The following is a 21,777-nucleotide window of genomic DNA, read 5'->3' as shown; positions in this document are numbered from 1 at the left end:
TGCAGCTAAAAAGTTGCTCATCAAACACATGGCAATTAATTTGAGATAGCCTAAAAACTCTAACTAGCTAGCTGTTTGCCCTTTGCTGTTATTGTAACAGAGTGGCTGTGTTCAGAGGCAATACTAATTTGTAGTTTAGCAGATTTTGTAAAAATGAACCTAGCCAACTCCTCTGTTCATGCTTTTCTCCTCCCCTATTTCCTATGATTTGGTTACCCAGAGAAGAAACTGTCACATATATTTTAAATGAATCACTATTTAGCATGTCATCTATACCTACCATTTCAATGATCAGTGCAACTAGTCATGTCTGACTGTGGGACTAAGACTGCAGACTTATGTGCATGTTTACTGATAGATATTCACTGGATACAAAAAAAGTCTCAGCAATTTTGCTGCAGCTAAAATCACTAAAGAAAGAAAATTAAAGATCCTTCTCACACCATTGCACCTATTTACCATTGTTATTCTGCCCCCATTCCCTAAAGTCCCATAACTGTGAGGCTCTGCCAGTGACAAAGCTAGAATGTCAGATTTGTTTCTATATTGATGGATCTTTATGTACTCTGGGACATCTGATTTGGGGGGAGGTTTTAGCAACACTACTCTCAGTGCAAGTGAACTTTCTCCAAGTCTCTGACCTCTAAAAATTGAAAAAGAGGACATGAAAATATTTCTTAAATATATATTGTAGGTATTTCCTCTTAGAAGTTATTACATCAGATTTCATCACAAAATGCTTTTTGGGTTTTGCTGAGCAGTACCTATGTTATTCATTAGTTAAATGGCACAATACAGCCTTTCAGTCAAGAATCTTCTACCTTCATGCTTATTCACTTCTGATATCAAAGACTTTTTAAAAAAAAAAATCTGGCTGGTTCTTCAAGCCTTGCCTTCTGAATTTTACTGATACTTATTGTTCTTTGGGTCTGACTCTTAGCTGCATAAATATTTTATTGGAATTAGCTACTCAGATTCTCTGGCAGCTAAAATTCTATTTTTTAACAGATGCTATAAGTTTGCTTCTGGAACTTTTCTTTCTCATGATTCTAAAGTTTCCTGCAACCCAAAAACCTGCCTTCTTGGTTTTCTTTCTTACTCTGCAAACTTTGTGATCTGACATTTCTTGGTGGCATGACTTTACTACCCTACTAATTGGATTATGCTTTTATCAAGCCTCATTTTTCTTCCTCTACATGGTACATAACAACTCTGACTTGAAAGGATACAGTATAAAGTATAATGTCATATTCTTTTCACTGTTACTTACTTTTATTGGCTCTATTGTTATTCTGATCCAATATTAACCAAATACGTGATGAATCTGTTGAACTTCATGAAAGTGAACTACTCACTTTTCCTTTCTTTCAATTTTAAGAAATTACACATACATTAAACTCTAAATTAGTGCTTCTCAAACTTGACAGGAACAACAAGGCTGGCCACACATCTTCAAGTTGCCACAGTTGAGAAACACTGCTCTAAATGCTTTATTAATACAATAGTCAAATGGCCATTTTCAAGTGATGTACAATATCTTCAATTTGAACATAGCATTCCAAATGTTAAATTCATACACCTAGTCAAACGCTTACCAGCTATAACAATGTTAACTGTTTTTATTGAAATGTTCTTCCTAATATTTTTTAAAATATTTCATGTTTTCTTCTATCTACCTCATCTTTTCCATTTAAGCTGTTCAAGATTTTGAACTTTTGCTCATAGAAAATATGTTTATTGTGCTTCTCTGCTACAAGAGAGAAATAAGCATGAATCATGAAAATAATCACTACTTACATTAAAAGAGTAACGTACTGGGGATTGGGTCATAAATCAAAAGGGGTTCACAATATGACCTTCCCAGTGTTGGGCTTAATTCCCAGAGCTCCTGCAAAATTTATCAACCAGAAGGGGGAAAGTATGATATATTGGGAAGTAATTGCATTAACTGTATATATTTTATTCTATTTTAATTTTAAAATACATTTGTTTTTTTTTTGTCCTGGATGTGCCTGTCAGGGCTGTCAATGGATGGAAGATTTTTTCTTAACTCTGTGCCATCTTTCAATGGGCAGAAGGAACGCAGAGACAATCCAATGTTGTTAAAGGATGTTATATAGAGCTAATGATAAGAGTCAATCTGTCTCCCCTTCTGAGATGATGCTACTGCAAGACAGCATGAAACATTTAAATCTGATAAGGTAGAAATTTGGTTCTATCATTGTTACTCATTCCGAAACTGACAAGGATCTGATAGGGTTATCATTTTTGGAACACAAATGCAGATATAATTTATAGCCATTTTCATTCTTGTCTCATTGGGAGCCTGATAGTACCTATATCTTTGTTATGGCCTACTTGCTTTATTGCCCCAAGATGCCACTTGAAGGCCAAGTGTGGGTTTTATCCTGAAAATATTTGCGTAGCAACCATGATTTGCTTTGACTGAATTCATGATTTGCAAATCAGAAATGATGTCTTGTTTTCTAAAACTGTTGTGAAGATTCTGAAGGTACATTCTTTTTCCAGCTGTGGCCAATAAGATGCCCCAGGAAAACTCACAAATAGAACAAAATGACAATATCTGTCATATCTCATTTATCCCCAGCAAAATCAAAATTCTTTCTCTCTCTCTTTCTCTTTCTCAGTCTCTCTCTTTGGATGTTGAGCTTCCAGCAATTATAACAAATTCACTTCCATGTAATCTTTCAAAAAGTATTAACATCACTAGTTCATTGGCAAATGATGGCAACTTAATTTAATGAGCATCATTTTAAATGTTTGTCTGAAAACAGTTCCCCAATCCATAATTCTAAGTTGCATTATGGGGCATGCATATTTATTTGTCCACAGTAGACACAACAATATTCAATTATCTGTATAGACCCTGAATATGACTTCAAGATTTAGGATTGCAAGTACAGAATGAGCAGAAATGTTCTTTTTTTCTTTTACCAAAGTTTTGCCTATTAACAAAAAGAGAGTTTAAAAAGAGACAAATTTATAATATAATAGTATAATTTATTTTAAGCATAATGCAATATCTTAATTACAATATAGAATTAAGTTTAAGTTTATTCCTTATTTCCGCAGCCTTTCTTGCAGTTTCTAGTTTCCCAATAATTTCCCAAAGTCTCAGTATAGAAAAAAATACAAGACTGATTGCCAGCTTGACCTTAAATGTGCTAATGATAATCCAGTAAGTCAGCCAAGCATATAAGTAACATTAACAATGCACTGAGTGTGTTCAGATTGTTTCATCTGAAACAAAGGAAGCATCAGAGACCCTACATCAAAATTTATTTAACTGCCATCAACATCTATTTACAATTTAAAGCTGAAGGGACATGTAAGCAATAGTTGAACATTTACATAGTCTAATTCAAGTCAGTTCATGACATAGCTCCAAAAGTTGTTCTGAAGACATCTGTATTATATCACCTAGACAGCAAGATTCTTATTTTATACATACCTAATTAGAGATAAACTCCACCAGACACTCTGGGTTTATCCAATTTTTTAACCATGGTTTTCTTCATGATTTGTGACTAAGCACGGTTCACACATTGTGCTAAACCATAAACATAATATGTAAACCACAATGCTGGGTACACATAATACACTAAACCAAAGTCATAATATGCCTTAAGATATTGCATAAACCAAGCCTGTAAGACTTACTCAGAACTAGACATGCATTAACTTATGTAATGTGTACCAGAATGTCTCTAAAATTTGTTTTTTCCATAGTCCATTACATGGCCTTTGCAAGCCATTATCTGAGAATCATGTTTTCTTTGCAGTAATATTGTTTTACTCCCCAATTTTTTAAAGTAAGAATGAAGAGACTTTGTGTGTGTATGTGCGTGTGCGTGTGTGTGCACGTGTATTTGTATGTATGTGTGTGTGTGTGTGTGTGTGTGTGTGTGTGTGTATGTGTGAACTATGTGTGAACTAAAACTCAGCATATTTCAACACCTCTATAATGCTGTGTCCTGGAAACTTTTTTTCTCATATATATGCACAGCATTATAGAGGTGTTGAAATATGCTGAGTTTTAGTTCACACATAGTTGTACTTTGCATCTGCCATTGGCATCCTTACATTCTGCCCCCCAAATGTTTACAATTCTCAAAAACCACAGAAACAGAAGCCTGAAAAGTTATTAGGAATTCAGCCAGAACAAAATAGTCAAAGCCTAATTCTGTATGTGTTTTTCCCCTCGATTAATCTAAAAAGAATTATGTGCTTCTTCCAATGGTTAAAGAGAACTGCTCTTATACACAGAAACATTCACAGTGAACCAAAATAACATCCAAATAACATATGCAGTGACACAGGAACACAACATATTTGTACCCAATTTCTGATGCAAGTAGGTAAGTTGTGGGTTTTATGTTCTGATGTACATTTCCTTACTTGTCTTCCTTGCCCTATGGGCTCTATGGATAAATATCTATGAAATTACTACCCAGTCAGCTAAACCTATACATTATCCAGTAAAAGAGTCAATGGAAGAAACAATCGATTTACCAATTTGACTCCCACTTAGGCAACACCGTTGATAGGGCTCACAACTTGGGTGTCCTCCTGGATTCGCGGCTCAATTTTGAAGAAAAGGGGGACTTTTGCCCAGGTTCGCCTGGTGCGCCAGTTGCGACCCTACCTGGACCAAGATGCCCTACGCACAGTCACTCATGCGCTCGTGACCTCCCGTTTAGACTACTGCAACGCTCTCTACATGGGGCTGCCCTTGAGGACCACCCGGAGGCTTCAACTGGTGCAGAATGCGGCCGCGCAAGTAGTGATGGGGGCCTCCCGATACTCCCATGTAACACCTCTACTCCGTGAGCTGCATTGGCTTCCGGTTGCCCTTCAGGTGAGATTCAAGGTGCTGGTGATGACCTATAAAGCCCTAAATGGCTTGGGTCCGGGATATTTGAGGGAACACCTCCTGCCAGCATCAAACTCCCTTCGTCCAGTGCGCTCACACAGGGAGGGTCTTTTCAGGGTGCCGCCGGTAAAAGATTGCCGGCGGATAACACCCAGGGGGAGGGCCTTCTCTGTGGGTGTGCCTGCCCTCTGGAACCAGCTGCCCGTAGAGCTTAGGACCGCCCCTGACCTTCGTTCATTCCGCTGGGACCTGAAGACCTGGCTCTTTGAGCTCTCCGGCCCAGGCTGAGAATTTTTAACTGAGGTTTTTAGTTAAGGGATAATTTAATCTTTTTTAAATTGTTTTTTAACTTTTGTATTTTGTACTGTTTGATTTTAAATACCCTGTAAACCGCCCTGAGTCCTTCGGGAAAGGGCGGTATATAAATTTAATAAAATTAAAAATTAATTAAATTAAAATTAAATTAACACTAATCACCATTAAGGCCTGATGGTGCAGTGGTTAAAATGCAGTATTGCAGGCTAACTCTGCCCACAGCCTGGAATTTGATCCTGACAGGCTCAAGGTTGACTCAGCCTTCCATCCTTATGAGGTCGGTAAAATGAGGACCCAGATTATTAGGGGCAATATGCTGATATCATAAACTGCCCAGAGAGTGCTGTAGTGTAAAGCTCTATGGGGCAGTATATAAATCTAAGTGCTATTGCCATTGCCATTGTTACCAGTACTGGCACACAACAGTCCTATTCTACCATGTCTGTAGTGCCTGTATTTATGCTTAATTTTTAGATACTGACTTTTCTAATCTTTCATCAGCCTGATTACTATGCTATCCTTATATCAGGCAATAAATATGCTAACCAATTTCCTTTTTGCTTTTCAAATATGTGACTTTGTGCATGTCTGTTCACAAAATCTGTAATATCAATTCAAATGGTTGATTGTCCACTATTCCCCAGTTCATAGGACTTATTTCCCACTTTGTTGAAGTGTACTATATAAATTGCTGTGTGCTTGATATGCTCTTTTTCACATTTTATTATTATTATTTTTAAAAAAGAATATCAGGCACACAGCAAATTATGTGTAACAGTTCAACAAAGTGGGAAATAAGTCCTTTTAAAAATATTTAAAATAAAGTGATGAAATCAAATGGTCAAAGGTAGTAAAATTCCCTTCTAATGCAGACATGTTCCAATAGGTTTAGCTGGTGCTGTATTACCTTAGGAGCTCCATTTAAAATCCTTAACTGCAGAAACTGTTTTTGACAACAAAATAGTTTCTGAACACGCAACCAATATAAAGCTAAACAGAAATGTTTAGTACTATTGAATTGGTTCTTAACATTTAACTACTTCTAAGGCAGAAGACAACTGCTTCCAAATGAGATCTGAAAAATTAGGTGTCTAAGTACAGTAATGAAATCATATGGGTTATTTTTACTCAATCCTGTTGTGTATATTTAACAATTATCTGTTGAAAAGAGCACTTCTCAAGGTTATTACTATGAATCCTGTCTCTAATCAGACCTGTCACATCCACAATTACATTGCCAGTCTAAGAAGAATAGGAGTATGTTGCAGGTTGCATATAAGAAGCTTTTCCTTAACATTTAATCCAAAATCAACCCCTATAAATTAGAACATCACATATTTAAGGATTTCTATTAGCTATTCTAATAAAGAAGCTAGAAACACAGATGCAAAAGTGTTTTAACGTTATGGACATGCTTTAATACATGGTTGCTGTGCCCAGGGAATAATTAATATTGATATGATTGCAGCAATCAAAGTAATTTGTCAGAGGTTAATCAATCATACCAGCCCCTTTGGTATGGTATAAAGAATCTTTTTTTTAAGAGTCTTGAGAGTCACGATCTCTCAATGAATAAGTTTTCTGGTATGGGGGGAGTGAAAGGATGCTTCAGTGTACATTTTATGATGGAAATTAAGACTGGAAGGAGCAGGGAATGGGGAAGAGAGTACTGTTAATGGAGAAACAGCAGCCCAATCTCTGCACTATATTCTAGTGCCAAGAAGAAGCTTCCTAAAAGCAAGTATATCTTTACTTCATATGCTGAACAGGAAAAAAATATTCCAAATCCACTGAAAGATGGAAAGAGTTTCTACATGCTGGGTAAAGAATACAGATAACCACTTCATCAGAAGTCACTTCAGGAAGCAGAAGATATACATCATTTGTCTGGAAGGGGGGAAAGCTTTTGGCTTTATTATTCAGTGGGGATATTAAATGAAGCATCTTAGCTGTTTGGAAGAATATATATCAGCTGATGCCCAGAATATATATTTAGCTTCTTCCCTGTATAGACAGGTGGCTGTTCCATCTCATAAAGCAACTGGAAATGTTACAGAACAAAAGTGCTCTTCACCGAAATTAGCTCTTCCATCAGGAGATTTCAGGAAGAAAGCCAGCGTGATACGTATTTTATCACCGTATTTTATCACCGCTGGCATCTTTTTTTCTTTCTTTTTTGGGGGGTAGGGGGGGTGGGGAAGAGCCCTGGGTCCTGTCACATCTTCCTTATTCCTTCCTTTAATACCAGCTGACAATGATGTGGTGCTGATTTTGGTTATTGAGAAGTTCTATTCTGGAAATCCCCCTTTAAAAAGTTGGGCTACAAGCTCAACAGGGCTACTTGACCCCCGATGGAGTTGTTCGTTCCCCCTGAAGGTGAAAAATGGAGAAGTAGCAGGACTCTTCCCCCCACCCCAATCAATAACTAAAATACCTCAACACAGAGGATTTCACCTGGAGAGCAGGACTTTTCCACCACAGCCCAGAAAAGTTAACGTGTGGATCAGATCTTCGTTCCAGATCTTGTTTTGAGAGCTTATAAGCAGGACACGAAGGCTTCTTTTTTGGTGGGGGGGGGGGGGGGAGGAGAGCATTTCGAGAAGCACATTCGGTTATTTCACCGCCCGACACTCGTCCTCTCAAAAAAAAAAAAGTGCTGCATTCCTTAAAGCAGGGGTCTTCAAACTTGGCCCTTTTATGACTTGTGGACTTCAACTCCCAGAATTCCTCAGCCAGCCAAGCTGGCTGAGGAATTCTGGGAGTTGAAGTCCACAAGTCATAAAAGGGCCAAGTTTGAAGACCCCTGCCCGATTTACTTCCGAAGCCCAAGCGTTCGTGCGAGCTCATCCTTTCCGCTCGCCCTAAAATGGGTGGGAAGTTGCAGAAGGTTCGCCCGCGTCTCTTGGCAAACCGGCTTCCCCTTTGCCCGTGCCAACCTTCTCGGATTTCGCAGAGAAGGAAAAAAAAAAAAAAGCAGAGCCTGGAGAGAAGTTTCCGAGGGCAGGTTATCTGGCGTGCCGCATTTCCAAAGCCCGAGTACAAAGTTGACAAGGATGCTTCGGGAAGGAGCCTTGGAATGGCCAAGCCAACTCTCGCTTGGGGAGTGGGGTGGGGGGGGTGGGGTGGAGGAGGGGGTGGGCAGCCAACTCCATCCGAGGGTCTCGGGCGAGACAAACCGGCACGGGAGAACGCCCGGGGGTTGATCTGATTCCCAAGGGCTCGTAATAAGATTCTCCACTTCCCCCCCCCCCCCAAGACTCAAATCGAAGCAAAAGCTTTAAGGGACGGTGGAGAAGAAACCTTATTTACTAAGGCTCGGAAGACCTGGAGGGAAACGAACCGGGTGGGCTGCTCTAGAAAAAAAAAACCCGACACCGATCGATGCACGCACACACACACACACACACACACACGGATACTTACAGTTCGTAGGAACTGTATCTCGTCTTCCCCTCCTTCGCCCCCTTCAGCCATGGCTCTGGAAGTGGGGGCGGGGGGGGGTCCCCGCTCTGCTCAGCCTCCGATCGCCTCTTCAGCAGCAGCTCGTAGGCTCACCTCAGCTCCTTTTCCAGATTGGCATTAGCATCTAGCTAATCCTTAGCCATATAGGGGAGCCCCGCCAACTCCACTGCACTGCAGACTGTCAGTCAACCCCCTCAGCGCCAGAACCAACGGAACTGCTTCCCCAATTTCACAGCAGGCAAACCCCCCCTCCCCCTCCCCCGCTTCCGCCTTGCCCCCTTCTCTAGGGAAGAAACCGATCGGGAAGGGCATCGCAGGAAGCCCTCCCTGCGTTTCCAAGGGTCGCCCTCCCCTTTGAAAGGTCTACTCCTCAATAGCGCAATCAGGGGGGGAGAAACGGCCGTGAAAAGCCGAGCTCTGGCTTTGCTTAGTGGCTTCAGACGTCTAACACCCTCCTCCCGGTGTTAGAAAAAGAGAAAAGAAAAGAGGGGAAAAAATAAAAAGTATCGCCATCAGCAACTCTTCCCTTATTGATGGAATATTTCGGAGAACTGAAACGCGGACTGTCATCAGCCTAGGAGAGGGATTATTTCAGCAGCAGGTTTCAGGCGTGTGCAAAAATTATCTATTTAATCTAAAACAGAAGCAACAAGCCCTTCTGTCTGGTGACGATTGCGATTTCATCCTCTAAAAGGAACTGGGTGTAATTGTTAAATAAGCTACAATTTCCACAAAGCAATTGGCTGTGAAGCCTGATCTATTTGGGATCTGTGCTACTCTATAATTAACAACATGGGTACTTGGGTCCCATCCTATGGATGTGTAGGAGGATGCAAGTTCTGCTGAAGTCAGTGGAATTTATGTCTCAGTGCAACTGATTAATTTGGAGCGGGATTATTTTTCCCCTGCACCTCCGGTCTTCGGCTTCTGAAGTTTCCTAGCAAGAGGAAACCAAAGATATTCTTAAAACCTACAAGATAGCCATTCCCAAAAGTTATCAAAACAGAAATCCAAAATGTTACCTTGAAAAGGGAAATGAAGAATACTTAAAAAGAGGTTACAGTATATGATTTTCAGCAGCAATGAACACCTTGCCACGTGCTCATCCTTGAGGAGTTTCACAGGTTAGTTTAAGCATTCCCGAAAGCTTGTATGTGCTTAAATTCTCTTGCATATCCTCCTTGCCCCATCAGAAGGCTTGTGTCCATCTGCTTGTCCATTCAGCGGTGTACCACAATCAGGCCAGAGCCAGACCACATCAAGAAGTAGTTTTGTTGCTCTGGAACAGGGCTATCAAAACTGGCAGCCTGCAGACCAGATGCATCACACACAGGCCACGCCCACCCCAGCTCCGTAAAGGCCAAAAAGTCACAATATGTCACAATACATAACGTGACGTGATCAAGTTTGACACCCGTGCTCTGGAAATAGAGGTTTTCCCCTTAAGCCCACACAAGATGCCCCACTGAAGGCAATGCAACATGCATTAATGCATATAGGAGATATGGCCTCATTGTAGGGGGCGCTTCCTGTGGTGCTCTGTGTGCTGTTCTACCTGACCACTGCATGGGATCTCACAGTGTTCTGCCCATCTTTCATTCTTGTATTGACAGCATGACCATGGAGTTGATCAACGGAAGGGCTGCCTGAGTCAAGGGCAGCCATTCTCCCAGATGCTCTGGTGATGCAGCACTTTGAATATCAGTCATAAGCCACTCCTCATCACAATGCATTTGTCTCTCCCTATATAAGAAGGAATATGTTCTAACCACACAGCTGTCCAGAAAGGGGCACTCTACTTAAGAACTTTCTTTCATTTTTCTTTTTCTGAAGCTCAACGATAGATTCAAGTAATGGGATTCCTCTGCTGTATTAAAAAATATTGGCAAATGTCTTGTCCTAATCCACGCCCTTTGCTGCCACTGCAAGCAGTTATGAACTGAAAGACATTGTATTTTATGCTACCTTAAGACAGAGGTCCCCAACCTTTTGGGCACCAGGGACCGGTTCCGTGGAGAGAGGTTTTTCCGTGGACTGGAGGGGGCGTGCTTTTGTGTGCTGCCTACATCCTGTGGATGGGGCTTTGCTTGTTTACGTGGTCCAGTTGTTGGTGTGCCATGGCCTGGTACTGGTCCACGGATCAGAGGTTGGGGACCCCTGCTTTAAGAGACTATTAACCACATAAATGCCTTTGGGACACTTGGCAACCAGTCCACATTTACAGCCATTTGCAGAGCTCTATGGTCAGGTGATTGCAATTTGTGATGTCTTTGCCAGATACTGGCATTGACTTCCAGTTTTTGGCAAATCCTGCCCCAATATCGAACAATGGGTTCACTTAATAACCACAGGGTTTGCTTTATAATCCTGGCATTACTTTATGACCATCATGTGTGCTTTATGATCACTGCATCTGTTTAATGACAGCTTGAAAAAAGATTGTAAAATCGGGCACAGTCACATGGTAATCACTTTATGATCATCAAGAGTTACAACCAAAATTGAGGGCTCAATTACAGACATAAGTGGAGGACTACCTGTACTGGGTGTTGAATGCACACAATCCTAGCCAAATGGCTAAGTGCTGGAGTCTTTATGTGCTCATATTCAAAAGTAGTTGGCTGTTGCTAAGCCAGCCACAGATACATATATTCCCCTCTTTTTGGTTGCAGCTGGTGCAGGGGTTTATTTTCTATCTTTTCATGTGTTGTGCAGTCAATTAGAATGACTGCAATAAAGCCATTAACTGAGTGGTATTAAAGTATACTTGACTTGCTGCATAATATTGATCCAGATGACAGAAAAACTTTAGGGGATGGGGGAAATGAGGGAATAGAACAGAGGTGGGGAACTATGGCCAGTTTATGACTTGTGGATTTCAACTCCCAGTATTCCTGACCATCCCCAATTCCTGGGGCTCAGGAATTCTAGGAGTTGAAGTGCACAAGCCATAAAAGGGCCATAGTTCCACCACCCCTGGATTAGAACAATTTAAGAATGGCAAAGCCTGTGTAAGGGGACTAGATTACTTCCTATAAGTCCATTTCCCAATCCAGAAGGGTTCACTGTGTGATTTTAAAAAAAACCATTTTCAGCTGTTTAATTGCAGCCCCACCCTTTTACCATTGTGTAATGAAAATACAGTGGGTTAGGATGCTGAGCTTGTTGATCAGAAGGTTGGCAGTTTGGCGCGTCGAATCCCGAGTGCCGCGTAACAGAGTGAGCGCCTGTTACTCATCCCAGCTTCTGCCAACCTAACAGTTCAAAAGCACGTAAAAATGCAAGTAGAAAAATAGGGACCACTACGGTGGGAAGGTAACAGCGATCCGTACACCTTTGGCATCTAGTCATGCCGGCCACATGACCACAGAGACATCCTCGGACAAGCGCTGGCTCTTCGGCTTTGAAACAGAGATGAGCACCGGCCCCTAGAGTCGGAAATGACTAGCACGCATATGCGGGGGAACCTTTACCTTTTAATGAAAATACACAGGCACAAGGAAGGAACTTTTATTTCACTGTCAGAATTTTTAACTTGATCTTTTTGATCCCAGGTGGGTCCTGCTGTTCCCATATCATTCCTGTACAGCATCTCCTCCAGATCATATCGTACATATGTTGTATATAGTATGTTTTAGGTGTGTGTCATGTATATGTTTCACTTTGAGAGCGGGCAACTAAATTTCATTTTTGATGTCTGCAGTAAAAAATGACAATAAAGATTATCTTATCTATCAGTCAATCTCTTCTCTCATCTTCAGGCCCATACTTTATTTTCTTAATTGAAATCCAGGTTGCTGCAGAATGAATTTTTCAACCACTATAGATGAACTTTCAGAATTATATGTTCATATACAGTAGCTTATATGGGTATCACAAAATATAGATTGGGTAGTAACTGCTTGGATGCAAAGGATTATTTCTCTGATTCAACAGTGCTACAATACAATACTATCTCCATTTTTCTGTCTTTAGCACATTCAAAAATGACACCAGCCAGAGCATAGAAAAACTCAAAGAAGCAGTGCAAGATCAGAAGATGTAGAGAGACCTGACACACAGAATCGCCCAGAGTCAAACACAGCTAAATGAATGACATTATCATCTGTCTTTAAACTTCAGTTGAACAGTTCTTAACTAATCCCCTGACATCTGGTCCAAAGTATTATATTTGTTCAGTTTGAATATCAGCATTCATATGCATTTTTATACTTCTTCCATTGTAAAACACTCTTTAAAATAGTAATTATGTCGGAGCTGAGCAAATAAATACCGTACTGGCTGCCATCCAATCTGATCTTCTGAACAGACAGACTGAGCATGGAGTTGATAAGTTCCATCTGGGAAAATAGGCAACAGTGAAACTATTGAGGTTTTCACAAAAATACATTTAGATTCTTCCACATGAAAGGAAAGGGGGACTGAAATAGGCTAAGGAGATATCGGGAAAGGAGCTCTGGGTGGAGTTGAACAACAGAAAAGAGGATGATGATGGCTGGTAGATCAAATTAGAGGTCGGAAGCTTGGGCTGCAGATTCCAGAGTAAAGGGAAATTCACCAAGGATGGAGGAGGAAGAGGATGCCTCAAGAGGTCTTATGTATATGTGATATAGAGGGAGAAAAAAATATTGGAAGATGTAGATGCTGCTAGCTGTGAGATCTTTACAGCTACAGTATGTTTTAGCTGAAACCTTGATTAACTCTAAGGAATATTTAATATAGTTACACATATAGCAACAGTTGAGGTATATTGATCTATAAGGTATATTTGCATTAAAGCATTACTTGAATCACCAAATGGCAAAGCATTAGGGTCATAAAGTGATAACTGGTTTTACCCCCATTCTAACCTTTTGGGTTACCATTACACCAAAAAGAGGGAGAGGGAAATTGAAAATGGGTTTGTTTAATCTGTTTTAGCTGCATGCTATTTAGCTGTAAAGGTCAAACTCTCCGAGAAATTTATGTTCTTATATCTTGCAATTTTTCAAATAAAGAGCTACTGTGAGCTGTTTTACTTGAAGGCTCCTGCATGCTGAGGTTTTATCTATTCAGTCTTGAGCTCCTCGGCACACCTCCTCCCCCCACTGTGACACTAATTCTCTTAATGTTCCTGCCATTTCATTTTCTTTTTCTGTAATTTGTTCAGAGGTTTCCCATTAGGAGCAGTTGGTGTGCTTTTGGGTTGGCTGCTACCTTGTGCTGCTATTCGGTTTCTCTGGGTTTTTCTTAAGCTTTCTAATTGTGCCCCAAGATTTCTTGATGTTCTTAGTCAGATCTGTGCTCTCAGTTAATTCCTTCCATGTCATGAATTGCTGCTTAGCAAGCACAGCTGCCAGCTCTTTCCCTGTAGAGATATTTTCTGCAAATGATTGTAATTGTATGTTTGAAGGTAGCTACTGGATAACAGTGGCCAATTGGGATGTTACACCAAAATACCTCCCTCCTACTCCCCTTGTCATGAAGAAAATCTATCCTTGTGGTTGCTAAAGTCCACACTGATTTGATGGCACATAATTAATCAATTCTATATTCCTCCCAAATTATATTACATAAGAAAGACCCCTCTCAATAATTTAAAACTACCGATAAACTTGTATTGGAAAATATAAACTTTTTGGCTGTTAGAGGTTGTGCACGTACGTATTCCTGAACATAAGAATTTGTGAAGCAGGTTTTATGAATACAGCAGAAAGTTTATTTACAGGACATCTATCTATCTATCTATCTATCTATCTATCTATCTATCTATCTATCTATCTATCCATTCAATTTATATGGCTGCCTATTTCAAAGGTAGAACTCTGGGTTTCTAACTAGGAATAAAAGTATCATAACAAAACAGTTAGGTCAGATAAAGCCAAACCATACAATCAACATAACCACAACACTGGGTTAACCATACATCTTGGGCTCCTGATTCAGCAACAGAACCAGGTTCTTAAGACCTTATGGAAAGCCAGAAGTGGTGGGTCAAGTCTAATCTCTCAGGGAATAATGTTCCAGACAGTCACTACTATGACAAAAAAGGCTCTCCTCTGGAGATGCACCAGATGATACTTCCTAATACATAGACAGAATCTGGAACATATCTTTCCTGCTGGAATCTCACAGGATGGGTAAATATCACCAAGAGAGATTATTTTGGCCCCATTGCATTATAGCAGTAGGCAAATCTATCCTATCACTCACTGCATCCTACTGAAGAGTCAGAAGAACAAGTGATCCATACATATGTGTTTGGGCAGAAGAGCAAAATAAAATGACTTCAGGTTAGCAATTTCACAGATAACAAGCAGGCAGAATGTTAGACAAAGAACACAACTAACTCCTTAATTCTCTAAGCCTTATTGCTTCCTTGTGGTCAGTAAGTTATTTGGTGCTAAAGAGTCCATGCTACTGAATGCCACCTCCAATATGAGCTTTGGGTATGTTTTATCATCTTTCATACAAATACCTCAGTTCTTCCTCAGTGTTGTGTTTTGGTACAAAATCTAAAGCCTATGCAGCTACTTCACAATGTAAAACAAAACTGTTTAGAAAAAAATCATTTTTACAATATTGTTGACCAATCATAAATCAGGATGAAAAAACAGCCATTTGATCAAAATTTTCACATTTTTTCTCAATGTCAACAACTGATAACATATTCAGAAATGAAACCCATTTTAATTTTTCCTCTCTCTTTTTCTTTTCTTAGCCACTGCTCAAACTGCATGTTAGTAAGGTAGCTCAGTAATCCAGAATCCTACTAGATTAAAGAGAAGTGAATGAAAGCCTGAAGAAAAAATGAGAAATTTCCCAAAGGAAAGACTGGAATACAACATTATACATTCTCCTCAGGAAAAAATAGCAGCAGGTGGGGGGGCTGTTATTTCATGCATCCATCTGTAGTTTTACACTGATTAGGAAGCTTGGCACATTCAGTAGGAATTCTTCAATCACCAGCTCAGGTTTTTCTATGAGATGTATTCCAGTCATCAGGTAATAAAAAGGAAAAGTATATAAAATTTAAAAAAATACAAGTAAAATACAAGTATATCTCTCCATACTGAAATCTAGAACTAATATTAAAGACTGTGTAGACCAATGTATTAAAGGGACGCGGTGGCTCAGTGGGTTAGGACGCTGAGCTTGTCGATCAGAAGGTCGGCAGTTTGGCGGGTCGAATCCCGAGTGCCGTGTAACAGAGTTGAGCGCCTGTTACTCGTCCCAGCTTCTGCCAACCTAGCAGTTCGAAAGCACGTAAAAATGCAAGTAGAAAAATAGGGACCACTATCTAGTCATGCTGGCCACATGACCACGGAGACGTCCTCAGACAAACGCTGGCTCTTCGGCTTTGAAACGGAGATGAGCACTGGCCCCTAGAGTCGGAAACGACTAGCACGCATGTGCAGGGGAACCTTTACCTTTACCTTTTTAGACCAATGTATTAAATCCTATTATATTCCATTTACATTATGGTGCTATAGTACAATCCCATATTTTCCCTTAATTTTAAGAAGATTATAGTCACAAGTGTATTTTAATAAAGTTGTTAGGAAAAATAGAATTGAAAAACATAGCAATGATAAAAAAATGAAAGACAGATCTGAGGTGGGAGCAAGGGGTAAGTAGTGAGAAAATTCCTCAAGATGTTGTAACATCAGCTCCACTTCTTCTGTACTTGTGTTGTGATGTCTCACAATAACATAAGAAACAGGAGAGTTTGCATTTGGAGGTCTTGGTACATGATTTGTCACTTTGACAAAATTTGCAGCCAACACCTGTGTCAGTGGTTTGGTAGAAATTTGAAAACAAAAACAGAAACATGTTCAGGTTACCAAGTAAGAGCACACAAAGACAACATGAAAATATTGTCAAAGTGTCAGAAAAACAGAACAAGTTAAGGCTGGCAAAGAATATTAAAAAAAATTCTTTAGATACATTCAAAACAAAGAACCTTTATATCAACTGTTGAGTGAAACAGCAAATGCAATGGGTCGGGAAGAACAGGCAGAACCATTCATCTCCAGTTTGGTTTAGTCTACTCCAGACATGTCAAACACAAGGCCCGGGGGCCAGATCCGGCCCGCAAAGTGGTTTCATGCGGCCCGCGAAGCCATCCTGGAAACAGTGAGGAAACAGCCCCCACTGCCTTGGCCCTGGCTTAGAAACCCTCCTTCTGCCAGAGACCCTCAGATCTGTCCCACTCCTGCCCAGGCCCCATAGGCACCCTTGATGCGAATGATGTAGAGCTGGCCATGCCCACCCAGTAGGCCATACGCACTCCAGCTGCCCCCACCCAGTAGGCCACACCCACCCAGGCCACACCCACCCGGCCCCCTGAGGGCAACCGCAATGCTGATGCGGCCCTCAGTGAAATTGAGTGTATTATATATGTAAACAGTTAAGTTAGATGTGATTAAACCGTATACGTGAGGAAAAGTAAAATCTGACAGGAGAACACGCGGGAACTTTGACAGCTGTCAAAGTTCCCCGCACAGCGCAGGCGCAACCACTGACAGCTCGCGGCTGTCAAAACACCGAGCCATGCGGAAGCCTGAACTGTCAAGAACAGACGACGCGGATTGGTCCAGATAGACGCGGCGCCAAAATGGACGTTCCTGATTGGCCCTCACTGACAGCTGCCGGCTATAAAAGCCGGGCGAGTTATTCTGTTTTGTCTTGCTCTAAATAAACCTTTTAGTTAACTAGCCTGTCGTCCCGAGTGGTCCTTCGGCTACTTCACTGGCGACGAGGATGGGATTGCTCCAGAGCTGAAGTCACGGCCGTGGAAGAGAGTTCCCGGCCAGAGCTGTCACGGAAGTTTTAACTTCCAACGGAGCGAGACCCAGGACCGGACGACATGGCAAACTTCGGTCGCGTGAGGGAATTCGACACCCGACATCCCGAAAGGTGGCAATCACACCTGGGACAGGTCGAGGGATTCCTCCTTGTCAGCAAAATCACCGATGACCGAGCAAAGGCCGCGGCGCTGCTATACATCAGCGGACCCCCCGTCTACGACGCTGCCGTGAGGCTGTTCAGCCCGGTGCCCATCACCGAAGTATCCTACGCGGACCTGGTAGACCAGCTGACGAAGCATTACATGCCAGCCCGATCCGAACTGTACTGGCGGGTTCAATTCGCCCAGAAGAAACAACGCCCAGACGAACCCGCAAACGACTTCATCGCTGGGGTCTGACACGCCGCATGGAACTGCCGCTTCCCCGACCTAGAAGACCGCATCAGAGACCAGGTGGTGATCGGCCTGAGGGACGAACGCCTACAGAAGAAGCTGACATCCAAGACCGACATGAGCCTGGCAGAGCTGACCAGAGAAATCATGGCCTACGAGTACAACCACAAGAAGAAGCCGACCACCACGACCCCAGAGAGCCCAGCGACCGTCTTCCAAGAAAGCGCCACCCTCAGCGACAGCGAAGAGTCGGTGGATTTCACCGACGGAGAAGCCCTGCAGCGCAGAATGGAACGCAGGCAACCAAGGAGAAGCAACCCTTCGGACCGCCGAAGGTCCAGGAACCCCCCTCCGCCACCGCCGCATTACGAGCAACGGGCCGCCTGCGCCAGCTGCGGGGGCAACCATGCCCGAGGAAGCTGCCGGTTCAGAAACGCTAAGTGCCACAATTGCGGGAAGACTGGCCACATCAAACCGGTGTGCCGCAGCAAGGGCCGTGACAACATCAATGATTTGGAGGCAAACTCCCCAGGTAGGCCAGCTACCCAGGCCAACAGAGGAAAACCGCCAGGGGCCCTGGTAGAAACAATTGACAGGGTAAACAGCCTAAGCTCAAAGGTTAAGATCAGGGTAAGAATTCAGGGGGTGCCCTGCCTCATGGAAGTGGATTCGGGGTCAGCAGTCTCCCTAATTTCATTCAAAACTTATCAGGAGATCTGTCAACAAGGCAAGGGAAAAATTCCCCTGAGGCAAACCCAGGTCCACCTAGCAGACTTCCAGAAAACCCCTATTCCTCTGGAAGGGAGGGCTAAGGTGGAAGTAGAGTACAGATCTTTCAAGGGTCCCCTAGAAGTACTGGTAACGCCGGGAAATCGCACCAACCTGATAGGGCTGAACTGGTTCGGACCGTTAGGGATCGCCATAACAGGGGTAAATACTGTACAATCACCCAGTCTCGAAGCCGTTTGCAATAAGTATGCAGACGTCTTCGATGGCACTTTAGGGAAATACACGGGTCCCCCCATCTCTTTACAATTAAACCCAGCCATCCAACCCATTAAGATAAGAGCTAGGAGAGTGCCCTTTGCCCTTAAAGAAAAAATTGAAAGGGAACTAGAGCGCCTCGTTGGGCTCGGGGTGCTTGAACCGACAGAAGGGGGAAGCTGGGAGACCCCAATAGTCACCCCAGTTAAGCCTAATGGGGAAATAAGATTATGCGCGGACTATAAGGCGACCCTCAACGTAGCTCTTAGCCCCCATGCTTACCCGGTGCCAGCGGTAAGGGACGTTTTTGCTTCCATCCGCTCCGGCGCCATTTTCGCCAAACTTGATCTCACGCAGGCGTATTTGCAACTGCCTGTCACAAATGACACCGCGGAAGCCCAGACAATTGTCACCCACCGCGGTGCCTTTAAAGTAAAAAGGCTACAATTCGGCATATCAGCAGCCCCGGGTATCTTCCAGGGTATCATGGAGAAAACCCTGAAAGGAATACCCGGGGTCTGCCCCTACTTCGACGATGTTCTCATCGCCGGAGAAAATGAAGAAAATTTAGCTGACAGACTGTCAGCTGTGCTGAGCCGGCTCAGAGAAGCCGGCCTCAAACTTAAGCGGGGAAAGTGCTCCATTGGAGTCACTTCCACAGAGTTCCTAGGGTACAAAATAGACGGACAGGGCATCCACCCCACCACAGACAAACTAAGGGCTATTCAAACAGCACCTAGCCCAAGGAATAAACAAGAACTCCAAGCCTTTTTAGGATTATTAAATTTTTATCATGCCTTCATCCCCCACAAAGCCACTATCGCAGAGCCTCTGCATAGACTCCTGGAATAAGGAACTGCCTGGTCCTGGACCAAAATTCATGAAAATAGCTTCCAATCACTAAAAAAGATTATTTGCAATAGTTCAACGATCACCCTTTTCAGAGAAGATACACCAATATGCATCGCTTGCGACGCATCTCCCTATGGAATTGGGGCAGTATTAAGTCATTTATACAAGGATGGCACCCAAAGACCCATAGCCTTTTATTCACGCACTCTGTCAAAAGCAGAAAGGAATTACGCACAAATAGACAGAGAAGCCCTAGCAATAGTTGCAGGGGTCAAAAAATTTCACGACTATCTTTATGGGAGACCCTTCACTATATACACAGATCACAAACCCCTATTAGGGATATTCACTTGGAATAAAATAACACCTCAGATTCTCTCACCGAGAATACTACGGTGGTCAACATTCTTATCTGCCTATTCTTATCAGTTAATCCATAAACCAGGGAAGGAATTAGGACACGCAGACTGCCTCAGCAGACTGCCAATCCCTAGCAATGACCCAGCCCCAGCCCCAGCGGGGATGATCTTAGCAATTTCGCAACTTCCAGACTGTCCCCTCTCTGCTAAAATTATAGCAAACAACTCAGCTAGGGACAAAATACTCAGCAGAATTCTCAGGTGGGCCACAACAGGGTGGCCAGCAAAAAACCCACACCCCCAATTCCAACCATACTTCAACAGGAAAAATGAAATATCTTCACATAGGGGATGCCTGCTATGGGGAAATCGTGTCATAATACCAAATAAGAACACAAATCAAACGTTAGACATCTTACACGAAGGACACCCTGGCATTGTCAAAATGAAAGCCATGGCCAGAAGTTATGTTTGGTGGCTGGGCATAGATAAGGAAATAGAAAAATATGTAGGAGGGTGCTATACCTGTCAAGCAACCCGGAACGAACCACCCCAGGCACCAATCCACAAATGGGAAACAACAAAAAACCCATGGTCACGCATACATTTAGACTTTGCAGGACCTATCCAGGGACAGAGTTTCCTAATTGTAGTGGACAGTTATTCTAAATGGTTAGAAGTCACTCCCCTTAAGAAAACAACGTCAGGAGCCACTATACAAGCCCTAAGGAAAATATTCGCCACACACGGCCTCCCAGACACCATAGTTTCAGACAATGGCCCTCAATTCACCTCTCGTGAATTTCAGATATTCGCTATGAAGAATTGTATTAGGCTGGTCACGTCTGCGCCCTTCCACCCATCGACTAACGGAATGGCTGAAATTATGGTACGCTCCACAAAAGAAGCTTTGAAAAAATTCGTCAAGGGGAACTGGCAAAGGCGACTCAGCCAATTCCTAATGTCACAACACGCAACTCCATGCACAACAACGGGCAAATCACCAGCAGAACTAAGATGGGGGAGGAGGCTGATAACGCGGCTTGACAGACTGCATCCTGACACATACCCGGAAGAAAACGAACAAACCCCCCACATCCGCACATTCAAACCAGGGCAAATGATATGGGCACGATCTTACTCAGATAAAAACAAATGGGTCCAAGGGACAGTGCTAAAACAAACAGGACCCATTTCTTACCTAATATCCACACAAACTCACGGCAACCTACACCGCCATATCGACCAACTCAGACCCAGACAACCGCCATACACCCCAGAACCCCAAACGACGGAACCCAACCTGCAACCCCCCCCAGAAATACTACCGATACCAAACCAAGAGGAAGAGGAGCAAAGAGACGCACCACCGGCAGACCCAGACATTGCCCCACTTCCACGTCGTTCCACCAGGAACCGAAGGGCCCCCACCTACCTAAGGGACTACCAGTGGGCAGGTTCCAACGACAGAGAGGGAGGAAACGCTCCAGGGGAGGGGTAAGGGGTGTATTATATATGTAAACAGTTAAGTTAGATGTGATTAAACCGTATACGTGAGGAAAAGTAAAATCTGACAGGAGAACACGCGGGAACTTTGACAGCTGTCAAAGTTCCCCACACAGCGCAGGCGCAACCACTGACAGCTCGCGGCTGTCAAAACACCGAGCCATGCGGAAGCCTGAACTGTCAAGAACAGACGACGCGGATTGGTCCAGATAGACGCGGCGCCA

The 21,777-nt window shown here is 42.8% G+C and overlaps 1 protein-coding gene across 1 annotated transcript in view; it reads right to left on the bottom strand.

The window, feature by feature from the left end:
* Positions 1-8,683, bottom strand: part of RYR3 (ryanodine receptor 3) — a gene marked incomplete at both ends in the record, with an annotated part of 317,059 nt that extends 308,376 nt beyond the window's left edge. Inside the window, one exon of the mRNA XM_083354752.1 lies at positions 8,633-8,683. Within this exon, the coding sequence (XP_083210878.1) occupies positions 8,633-8,683 (51 nt within the window). The remainder of the gene's footprint in view (positions 1-8,632) is intronic.
* Positions 8,684-21,777: the final 13,094 nt, after the last annotated feature.

This window comes from Vipera ursinii (assembly GCF_947247035.1).
Source record: "Vipera ursinii genome assembly, chromosome: 1".
Lineage (NCBI taxonomy): Eukaryota > Metazoa > Chordata > Lepidosauria > Squamata > Viperidae > Vipera > Vipera ursinii.
The sequence above is the reverse complement of the archived record's forward strand: the minus strand, read 5'-3'. Positions and strand labels throughout refer to the sequence as shown.